At 28.7% G+C, this 12,089-nt stretch overlaps 2 protein-coding genes and 1 pseudogene across 2 annotated transcripts; 2 read left to right on the top strand and 1 right to left on the bottom strand.

Annotated features, from left to right (window-relative positions):
- Positions 1 to 2,573: 2,573 nt before the first annotated feature.
- Positions 2,574 to 5,773, top strand: LOC126672267 (uncharacterized). The gene is made up of 3 exons (XM_050366216.1): positions 2,574 to 3,054; positions 5,653 to 5,686; positions 5,755 to 5,773. Exons 1-3 carry the CDS (start codon positions 2,574 to 2,576, stop codon positions 5,771 to 5,773), a joined length of 534 nt encoding a protein of 177 aa, XP_050222173.1.
- A 483-nt stretch (positions 5,774 to 6,256) lies between these two features.
- On the bottom strand, positions 6,257 to 6,984 carry LOC126672266 (uncharacterized; annotated as a pseudogene).
- A 1,728-nt stretch (positions 6,985 to 8,712) lies between these two features.
- LOC126674351 (uncharacterized) lies at positions 8,713 to 10,264 on the top strand. The gene has a single exon (XM_050368790.2). The coding sequence runs from the start codon at positions 8,888 to 8,890 to the stop codon at positions 10,205 to 10,207; it is 1,320 nt and encodes a 439-aa protein (XP_050224747.1). The 5' UTR covers positions 8,713 to 8,887; the 3' UTR covers positions 10,208 to 10,264.
- The last annotated feature ends 1,825 nt before the right edge of the window (positions 10,265 to 12,089 follow it).

The raw sequence follows: 12,089 nt of genomic DNA, 5'->3' as shown, positions 1-12,089 counted from the left end.
TGATTTTAAATTAAATAAATTTATATTTTTTCTCTAGTTAATTTTAAATTAAATAAATAAATTAATTTGATTTTTAGAATTAATGAATGATTTTTAGAATTAATTTGATCTAAATTAAATAAATTTGATCTAAATTAAATAAATTTATATTCTTCCTCTAGTTAATTCTAAATTAAATAAATAAATTTATAATCTAATTAATTCTAAATTAAATAAATTTATTTAATGTATTTATTAAAATTAATTAAAAATTCTATTTAATTTCATTGATTCTCAATTTATCTCGAAATTTAATTTATTAGTACAATTTATCTTGAAAAAAAAATCTCGCGATGATTAATGTTTAATTTATCAATGACTTCTGCTGAGTTGGCAGAAAGTGGCGTTGAGATGTCAGTTTTTTTTGTTTGATTTACAAATGACTAAAAAAGATATAAAGTATCCTAAAATTGGATAAATTATTTGAATTTAAAAGAATTAAATATAACTAACAAAACTCGTAAAATTCTGATATTTTATTGAGATTAACACTTTTGGGATTATTTTCTAAATACCTGATTTGGGTAAAGTATTTACACCATTTTGGCTCATCTTTTCCTTTTATTCTATGTTACCTAATAAGCTAACTTATTTACAAAAAATACCTACTATATAAAGAAGTCTTATCTCATTTTAGGTTAAACTTTTTTATAGCCAGCTTTTCTTTTCTATCTCTTTTCTCTCTTCTTCTCTCTTCTTTTCATCTTTTTTTTTTCATTTGATTTTCAGTTTATCTCCTCCGATTATTTTTCCGTTCGTCTTTCCGGTCGCGCTCCCGTTCGCCTACTTCCGATGGATTTCTCGTCGTTTCCGGTTGTTTTTCCGTTCGTCTTTTCCGTTTGTGCTAGTCCGTTCGTCTTTTCCGTTCGCGCTGTGGATTTCTCGACTCGTTTTTAGATTTGTGTAATTTTTTAGATTTTTGTAATGATTTAAATATTTTGTAAATAAATTATTGTAAATCTATAATTTTTTGTTTATAAAATTGTTTTATTATTCATATAATTATTTATTTTGTCTTCTCTTATTCATAAATTTGTTTATTTCTACTGATTTTGAAAAGTAAATATTGATATATGGTGCATTTGTAATAATTTTATCATATCTTTACGTTTTAGTGTATTTTTGTTGTATTAATAGTGTATTTCTGCCGTTTTTTAGTATATTTTTGGTGCATTTACAGTGTTTCTGGTGTATTTGCAGTGTATATGGTATATTTGCAGTGTTTCATGGTTAAACCACAAAAACACTACAAAATGCCAGAAATACACTACTTATACACTACTTATACACTATATATACACTAATTTTACACTATATAAACACCATAAAAACACTACTGTTACACTATAAAAAAATAAAATAAAAAATTTCAGGAAAAAAATATATGAAAAATAAAAATTAACACTATATATACACTTAGGGGTGAGCAAAAACCGAACCAAACCATTAATCCGATCCAAACCAACCCGAAATTAATTTTGATTTGGTTATGGATTGGTTTGGTTTCAAATTATAAAAAAGTATGGTTTTTGGTTTTGGTTTGGTTTCAACTAGTGGTTAACCGAACCGACTGAAAAACCGAAGTTTACAATAATATTATTTTTATTAATATTTATATATGTTTAAATAAATATAAATTTATTTATTGAAATATTTATATAAAAATATAATATATGTGTATAGATACATATATGAAAATAAAACATATAAACTAATATACACATATAAGTAAAAATTATTATGCATAATTTTAATTATTACGTATAATTATATATATTTTTTATCTAAATCTATATTAACCAAACCGAACCGAAACTGATGTTAAAATTTGGTTAACCGAACCGAAATTTTAAATAAATATTTGGCGTGGTTTGGTTTTTATATTTTCTCTTAAAATATGGTTTGGTTTTGGAGTTTCTAAACCAAACCGAATCGAACCGAACCATGCTCACCCCTATATACACTAATCTTACACTATATAAAAAAAACTGCCGGTCGGTTCAGTCGACCGAACTGAAAAAACCGAAATTGAAAACAGTAAAAGGTATTTATAAAATTAAAAAAAAAAGTATTTTTTATAAATTAAAAAAATTAAAAAAGAAAAGTCAAAACTTACAATGTAAAATTGTAAATAAAATGTCAAAACATGTATTTTGGGAAATTAGCACTTTTGATAAAGATATTATTTTAATAAACTTAATCGATGAATTTTCGATTTTCAATTTTTATATTTTAACTCATTGTTATTTTATTTGGTTTACAAAAATAATAAAAATAATAGTAAGAAAATAAGAATAATAATTATAATGATGGAGAATAATAAGACTGAGCTGTTCCAATAAAATGAACAAATGCTTCACCATCTCATGCAAAAACCAACCTGTCATAACACCAACCCAACAATACAAACCCGAATCTCCACCGAAGTTTCCGTTATAAAACCAAACTCCTCTCCTCCTCTCATTCCCTTCAAAACCTCCCATCTCTCACCACAACTTCCAAGGCCCACGCCGGCCTTGGAGGATCCCAAAATCATGTCGCCGAATCAAACCGCCGGCGTTTCCACCGCTGATGAAGAACCGGCCTTCGCTCAAAGAAACTGCTGCTTTTGCTTCCCCTTTCTAAACGCTGAATCGCCCGCTTCTTCATCCGGCTCGATTTTCTGGCAGCGGATTAACCCTCTCGAGTCCAGCAACCCCGCCACCCCGGTGTATGCGTCGTCGTCGGACGATGACGGGTGGTGGATCCGGGGGTGGAAGAAGATGCGCGAGTGGTCGGAGATTGTGGCCGGGCCCAAATGGAAGAATCTTATAAGGAAGATCAGTAAGAAACGGAGACCTAATGGGCATGGGAGTGGCACGTTCCGGTATGACCCGTTGAGTTACGCGCTTAATTTCGATGAGGGGCAAAATGGGCAAAATGGTCATTTCGATGAGGATTTAATGGGTCGCGGATTCTCGTCCAGGTATTCTTTACCTCCGTCGTGTAAAACTTCTCTTGATTTTGATCGGGAAGGTATTGTTTTCACGTGATTTTTAAGCGATTGGGACATTTTTGAGCGGTTGTGGTTTCATGACCGCCGAGCGTGGAGGTTAGACGCCGCTGAGAGAGTGGGAATATATAGGGAAAACGTAAAGAGGTTTGACTATTTGTGTAACTTGCATAAAAGAGTTTTAATTATTAGTTTTTTTCGTTGAAATTGTTGTCATTATTTTGCTGATCTCTAGACTAGGAGAAAAGGAAAATATTTTTTGATTGTTTTTGCTGATAGTAAAAAAGTTTAGTAAAAAATATACATAATTATAACTCAATTTCGTAGTAAATCCAAGGACTTGAAGACAGTTAATATAAATTCACGAGTTAAATTGTCATTTAAGTAATTTATGAGCATGCAAAACTCATTTTTTGCCATTCCTAAGACTTACCCTTTAAGTCATCAGCAATTCTGTCGGTAAAAGGTTTTATTAAAATACTTATTTACCAAATGTGAATTGATTATATATTAAAAATAAGATTCAATTATATTATTATATATTTTTTTTAATCTTATTATGTAAAAGTTACATGTTCCACTATAATTTTAAATTAATTATAACAAACTAGTATTTACATAAATGTAACTCGTTATCTATCTATAATCTATCTATAACTATTCTATAAGTGTGAAGGGGGGGGGGGGACAGGCAAAATTACAATGTTAGCCTTTAATAAATTAAAAATTTACAAAATTAGTACAAGTTCAATTCTAAACTAAAGTAGTTAAGTAGGAGTCTAGCTAAAACTAAAAATAATTAATTAGGAGTCTAACTTTAAAAAAATATAAATATAATTATTGATTGTAATTCTCATTTTGGAGAGTTTGAGCTAAACTACAAGTTTTAAGTGGATGATGTTGATTAAATTGACCCTTATCCAATTTTTTTAGAATCCGGAGTATTTTCTAACAATCTTCTTTTGTATGGACATTGTAATTTAGCTTAACCTCATATTAAAAAACACCATGTCAGTAACTAAATTTTAATCTTCAATTACTAAATAGTTTATAAATATAATTAAAGATAATAAATTTCACTTTGAAGAGTTTAAGCTAAACTGCAATTTATAAGTGGGCGATGTTGATTAAGTGGACCCTTACCCAATCTCTTCATTGCTCAGTATTTTACACCAACTAGTCGTAAACCCGCGTATTTGCGCGGATTTAAATTAATATTCAATTTAAATATTAATTTATTTAAAAAATATATAGAATATGTGAAAAATTATAATTTGCAAACTAATAAAATAAATAAATGAATAAATACATACTATAATATTCCAGCAATGAATTTTTTTATTAGATATATGATACATTTTTTCTACTTTATAAATTTATATTCATTTTATATTATAAAATATAATACAAAATATGTGCTTAGTAATAAGGCCTAATGTCTTAAAAAAAACCCGACCTTTTAGCCTGTTTTCAATCATACCCTGACGTTGAAAATTTGTCAATTTTACCCTATTTTGCATTTTTGTGTTTCAATTGTACCCTGAAAAATTAAATTAACGTCTTTTGCGTTTGGAAATTTGTTTAAAACATTCTCCATGTCTCGCATATATTAATTGTATATTTTTAAAATTTATTTAAATTTAGTTAAATTAATTAAGAATTTAAATTAGTGTTAATTTGATTATGGTTTTTAGTTAGTTTTTAAAAATAAAGGACTTATTTGTACTTTTTTGAATAAAAAAGAATTTAATTTCATGTTTAGACTTAATTAATTGAATGATTTCATCATTTAAGTAAAAAAATTAACAAAAATTAAAATATTGGGGTACAATTGAAAACGGAAAATTCAAAAGTGGGTAAAATTGACAAATTTTCAACGTCGGGGTGGAACTGAAAAAAAGTTTAAAGGTGAGGGGTTTTTGAGTGATTAGGCCTAATAATAAAGGGTTGCAAATTTATTCTTTCTTTTATAAGACTTTTTTGGATTATAAAGTACTTGCACTAATTATGCAAAAATCTGTTCAAAAAAGTTTATTCACTCCAATTATTACACACTCTATTTGATATAAATTTTAGGTCAAATAGATTTAATTGCTATAATATGGACGTTTGCAGCTGAAGTAAGAATGAATAATTTATCTTAAAAAAAAATTTAAAAAATCCATTTTAAATAAAACACTTATTTTATTATAATATTTTTACTAATGGATATTAGAGAGTCCCATATATGAAAAAATGTTATAAATAAAGTTGAACCGAGTAATATTGTCATTTATAGAACACCAATTTATTCTCTAACCAATCTGAATAAAATACCTATTTACTCTCTAATTTCTAACAATGAAACTTTGCAGCACAATCAATGGATAGCTACACAAAGTATGGTTTTCGACATTAGTGGTCAATAAGGAAAAATTACAAGCCAATAAAAATATTTCAATATGGTATTCCTAAAAAAAATTACAAGCCAATAAAAATATTTCAATATGGTATTCCTAAAAAACTATATTTTCCCTTTATTAATTAATTGGCAGATAACAATCTTAATTAAAAGATTATTTTGTCTAACTTCAATTAAAAGCTTATTTTGTCTAACTTTAACTATTTACCCCATGTCATAGAAAATCTGAAAAGAAGATCCTTTAAAAACATCAGGTTTCCATGACTCCATCCAAAATTGTACCTACTCTTTGGAACTTCAAGTTCCTTCTTTTTTTTTCCAGGAAGGTTGGCCAATCTTGATGAAAGATGTAGAAGAAAATAAAAGTAATTACAGAGTATAAAACTACTACTAATGCTTATGTACTGTTTTATATATATCATATAGATAAATGAATATGAATGTATGTTTCTTATATATAATATCATATTTAATATTTTTATGTTATTTAATTACTTATTTTAGAGTATTTTATTTTTTTGTTAACATTTTAGTTTTAGAGGAAATATTATTTAATATAACGAGTCATTCTCGATAATTTAATTAATATTTAATATATACAACGGGTAATATAAATATCATGCACAATTTAAGTTCTCAAATTAAATAAAAAACAGTTTATAATAATTTACAAATAAAAGTCCTTCATATTTAATTTGTAATAATACAAAAGAAAATGTCTTACATTTGATGAATGAGTATAAAATTATTCAATTCCTAGCATAGAGCACAAAATCAAACATCGAATTTATTCATAATATTTATAAGAATAGAAAACCTGATGTTTATGTTTTCAAGTGGTAATACTTGTCCAACAGCTTTTCAGAATATTTTCCAAACTTTTTAGAACAGTTTGCCAACTTCAGCTCTTTGTGAATATGCATATCCTTGGGAAAGTTGAGTTTTTCATCCCAATCAGATTGCATGAATAATACAAATGTTGATCGATCAACACCAGAAGCCTCCACTCTTTTAGGTGCCCGGAAACAGTGAGGTGTTGCACATATAACCGTTTGATAGTATTTAAGTGGTTTCACCAACTTGGAATGCTATCTCATCTTCTCCATAGACAACCTTTACTATTTGATCAGTTCGTATTCTAATGTAAAGACCAGCAGCACTATCAGGGCAAGGTATATCTACACCATGATGTCTCTCTTAAAAAATGCACAAGCCAGACCTGTTAGCGAACCGTGGTCCATCCACACCAAGATGATACAGAAGGACCATTTTGGATAGACTCACTCTGTTTTGCTGGGAAATATTAAAGCAACCTGCCCTTGTGACACCGCGAGCGGAGAAGTATCTGTTATAGGCCTTCATTTTTATTTGTATTCATCCCCTTGGATACATATTTATCACAATGATAAGCTAGCATCGATCCAACATCAACAATCAGCTTTCCAAGCCTTTTGAAAGCAACTTACAGTTCTGGCAAAATGTTATCAGGCCATATATTAGGTCCGCAATAATGAGGATGTCGTTGTATCAAATAAGCATCAGTAGCTGGCATATCAAATAAAAGTAATTACAGAGTATAAAACTACTACTAATGCTTATGTACTGTTTTATATATATCATATAGATAAATGAATATGAATGTATTTTTCTTATATATAATATCATATTTAATATTTTTATGTTATTTAATTACTTATTTTAGAGTATTTTATTTTTTTGTTAACATTTTAGTTTTAGAGGAAATATTATTTAATATAACGAGTCATTCTCGATAATTTAATTAATATTTAATATATACAACGGGTAATATAAATATCATGCACAATTTAAGTTCTCAAATTAAATAAAAAACAGTTTATAATAATTTATTAAAAACTAAGTATTACATTAAACAATTTAATTAATATTTAATATAATAACGGGTCATATAAATGTAGCTCACGTGCGTAGCACGTGGCGAAAACCTAGTACTATATATAAAAGCACGGATGGGAGGGACAGGCAAATTTACTGAATAATCCTTTCCAGTTTACTACTAAATAAAGGTTTTATAGTCATTGACTAATTAATTATTTAATTAATCACTATTGTAGTTAAAGTCCTAATTAGAATAGGTAGCTTAATTATCTCCAATTTAATTTATAGTATGTCAAAATAACTAAATTGTCTCCAAATTAGTAGAAATACATATCTTTTAGTTTGATTGAACTACAAAATTAAAATACTGTATTTGGTCAATATATTATTATTTAAATTTCTATCTTATTATTTGTAAAAATATTATTATTAAAATTAAGTTAATTATTTAATTATGGTTATTATAAAATCAAAAGAAGAATAAATTTAGTATGGAAAAAATTTAATAACCGAGTATATTATATTTATTTTTACAAAAAGTCTTAACTAATTTAATATTAATTATAAATAAAAAAATTGATATAATTATAATAAATTTACTAACATGTTCATTGAGAAGTTACGTTACGAGTCACGTGCATAGCACGTAATGCGAAACTAGTTATAAAATAAATACGAATATAAAAAATATACTCTACCATAGGGTTTAATGATACTATATGGTGTAGCTAGTCTATTATATGAAAGGTTGGAGTTTTTTAGTAGTTTGTTTATTACCATATTTACATATTTTTAAAACAAAAAATTTCAAGACTTAAAACAATCTATAAAATTAAAAAGTATTTTTCCAAAATTCAATGATAAATATTACAGTACAACAACACGCTAGAATTTCTCAGAACTCAGACTTGTTTTAAAATAGGTCAAATGTTTTAAAAACCCCCGACCTTTTAACCCCTTTTCAATTATACCCTGACGTTGAAAATTTGTCAATTTTACCCTATTTTGAATTTTTGTGTTTCAATTGTACCCTGAAAAATTAAATTAACGTCTTTTTCGTTTGGAAATTTGTTTAAAACATTCTCCATGTCTAGCATATATTAATTGTATGTTTTTAAAATTTATTTAAATTTAGTAAAATTAATTAAGAATTTAAGTTAGTGTTAATATGATTATGGGTTTTAGTTAGTTTTTAAAAATAAAGGACTTATTTGTACTTTTTTGAATAAAAAAGAATTTAATTTCATGTTTAAACTTAGTTAATTGAATGATTTCATCATTTAAGTTAAAAAATTAACAAAAATTAAAAAATTGGGGTACAATTGAAAACGGAAAATTCAAAAGTGGGTAAAATTGACAAATTTTCAACGTCGGGGTGGAATTGAAAAAAAAATTAAAGGTGAGGGTTTTTTGAGTGATTAGGCCTTTAAAATAAAGAAAACAGAGTCCATATAGATTACTCTACAAATTTTCCCAATTCCTTATCCTATTTGGAAAATTCGTACTCAAGTCCAAATCATATACGATCAAATTTCACATAATTTTCCTCTATTTAAGTTTCAAAAGATGGTGCTTTTGGTTTAGTTTAAGTGCAGACGATGAAGAATTTTATTATTATTCCCGATGAGGTGATTGAGAATATATTCATAAAATTACCAGCCAAATCTATACTCCGATTTAAATCCATCTCCAAATATTGGCATTCGGTTCTCAGCAGCCAACGTTTTGCTGCATCTCACAGCCATTATCACCATCTCAATGAGAATGAATATTCTCTTGTTTTAATAGAGGATGATGCCATAAACATTGTAGATTATTCCTCCCTGCAAATTGGAAAGCAACCATTAGATGAAACTAAACCAGTGCCCGTCTTCGCGAAGAAACACTCTTTTCCTCCGCCTCTACAGATATTTCCGTCGTCCTGGCGCGACGGTTCCAGCGGTAGGCTGTACGTCTATTCGGGCCGGAAAACAGAATTCTTCTGTTATTGCAATGGAATGCTGTGCATCGACTCAACTTATTTCTTGCATTATGAAGGCAATGATGTTAATGTTCCGTATGATGACAGATTCTTGCACGATCACGTTACGGTGCTATGGAATCCGTGCACGAACGAGTACAGAGAATTGCCAAAATTAGCTGGTTATCCAAAACCTAATAGTGCCGTCAGCTTAAGGTTTCTAGGGTTTGTTTATGACTCAACGAACAGCGACTATAAAGTCATAAGAGTCGAAAGCCATTATTCGGCTGAAATAATTACAACACTCGATGTATTTTCACTTAAATCAAATCTTTGGACAAGAATGGCCGACAATCTTCCGTATATTGGCCGTGAGGCCATGATAATAAATGATGATTTCTTCTGGTTGAAGCGTAATAGAGGAATACCAGATCTTAAAACCTACCGGGAAACGATGATGATGCTGCATGGTCAAATTGATGTAGACGAAGAAGAATATTTTACGAGACTGAGAACCAAGGAGAAACTGTTTTGCTTCAATTTTACGACGAAATTAATCACAGAGCTAGAGCTACCTCATATGGGTGAGAATTGCAACTACTCTCAAACAGAAACGTTTGCAAGTTTAGCTACGAATTGCCTCTCTTTCTTGGCCAACAATGGTGATCTCTGGTTATTCAAAGACGGAAGTTGGATGAATTATGTGACGATCCATCCAAGTTTCCCGAGAGAGATTGGTGGTGTTTTTTATATGAAGCCACTTTTTTTCACCAAACATAATTCCATTGTTATGCATGCCTCAATTACAGATTCTACAGATGAAGTGTCTGGAAGGTCTTCTGTACAGGTTATCTATCACCCACAACACTCATCCTTCACCGTATACAGGGTTCACGGGCTCCAAACTCCGTGTGATCGAATCCTTTTCTATAACCACACTCTTGTTTCGCCTTTGTAATTTTTTTCTTTAATTTTTCAATCAACATTTTTGTTAAGTTTGTTCAAGGGAAAAAACAATTTCTGGATATACTTTTTTTTTTGAAAAAAAAGTTTCAAAAAAAATTATTTTGAAAAATAAATTATACAACTTATAAATATTTTTATTTATTATTGTAAAAAACTCAAATACTCTTGATTTAAAATTTGTTTGTATTCAATTTTATCCATTAAGTCATTCTTATAAATTTATTTTGCTCCAAATTTTTTTTTGTCAAAAATTACCCATATTTTTTTTGAGTGAAAATTATATTTCTTGGACGGATTAGATTGAGTATTTGGATTGGGCAACTATTTGCTACCTCTAATCCCACTAACTATTTACATGTGCCTATTGACAGTGCAACAGAGAAATGTACGCTAAATAATCTATATTCTATATATTAAAAGTGAAATGAAAATTCCTATATATTGTACAATCCTCTATACTATAGAATTGAAATGATGTGAATATCAAAACGATATGTATGACTTGGATTTGATGCCAGACCATATAATGTTTAGGGTCCTCATCATGGGTGAATAATTAATGTGACGGTGTAAAAATACATGAAGTGATATGGGTTGTCTTCTCATTTTGGAATTGGTGTCTTTTGCGCATTGTGCCATTTTATTAGCTGTTGCGATTCATTTGTCCCGGGCTTCAAATATTTTTGGTTTCTTTCATATGGGGCCAAATGTATTAGCTGTTATAAATTTTTTTTTCAGTCTGTTTTTTATCCATCAACTTTTACGTCCTATCACACTGCCTTCCAAGTTTCCAAAAGCCTGTGGCATTAGAAGTGATAATAAATATTTTGGCCTTCCACTACATGCCTACGAATATAGACTTAAATGTTGAGTTCATATTACAAGGATTAAAATATACCTTTCTTCTCCCTGAAATACGGTAGATCTTTGCTTTGGCGGGTGCTTCTTTAAGTTGCTGTCTTTTTTTTGGCTTTTCAATTCCCCAAAAAAAGTAGACTTCATATTCGCACGCAGTATACTAGCCTTCGTTTTAACTTATAAATAGGTTATTGTACCAGCGGTACTCTCACATTACCCACTTCTGCATAATAAGGTTAGATTTTTTACTATTTTAGTTTTCAATTATTTTGGTGCGTTCTTTAAATGATATTTTTCTCTATACAGATTTATCATAATTGTTGTCGCAAAATCAATTAAGATAATACCAACATACAACAAATTATTATTTTTTCGGGTTTTTTAATGATCGTCATATGATTGCTACTCTTTGTTTTGATCCTTTACTTATCTGGAAAATTGGTTTATTAAAAATTGAGAAGCATTATTAAATTAGGGGGACATAATTTCAAACGTAAATAGCTCCATTTGATACGTAAAAGGTGAATGGCAAATCCATGTATATTTTACTATTACCTGTGCGCCATGAGTTGAATAGGGTTTTGGTTTATGGGTACGTCTAATGTTATTTATTTGTAGGCAAAATTATTAATTGTGTCGAAAAAATTCAACTCTCATGTCATGGCATAACATATACACCACCTTTTATAATAAAAAGTGGTTTTTTCGGTGAATTACAAAGTTTCTTAACAATATTGAAGTAGATAGCATGTAGGATCCACTACTTTCAACACTTTTGGTTCATAATAAGATGTGTTATCAAATATATCAATTCTGCACTTGTCTTTTATAATTACCTTTTTAATTGGCAAACTCATTTTTCTAATACATGGTGATATGATTTTAGCAAGTTTTAATACTCTTTTTTTAGGGGAAAAGAAAACCACGCATGTACTTTTTTTATAATATAAAAAGTACTTTTTAACATTATTTAAAACTTAAATAAAATTTGACCTTAATCATGTAACAATATGATA

This window comes from Mercurialis annua, linkage group LG3, assembly GCF_937616625.2.
Source record: "Mercurialis annua linkage group LG3, ddMerAnnu1.2, whole genome shotgun sequence".
Taxonomy (NCBI): domain Eukaryota; kingdom Viridiplantae; phylum Streptophyta; class Magnoliopsida; order Malpighiales; family Euphorbiaceae; genus Mercurialis; species Mercurialis annua.
This window is presented reverse-complemented; position numbering and strand designations above follow the sequence as displayed.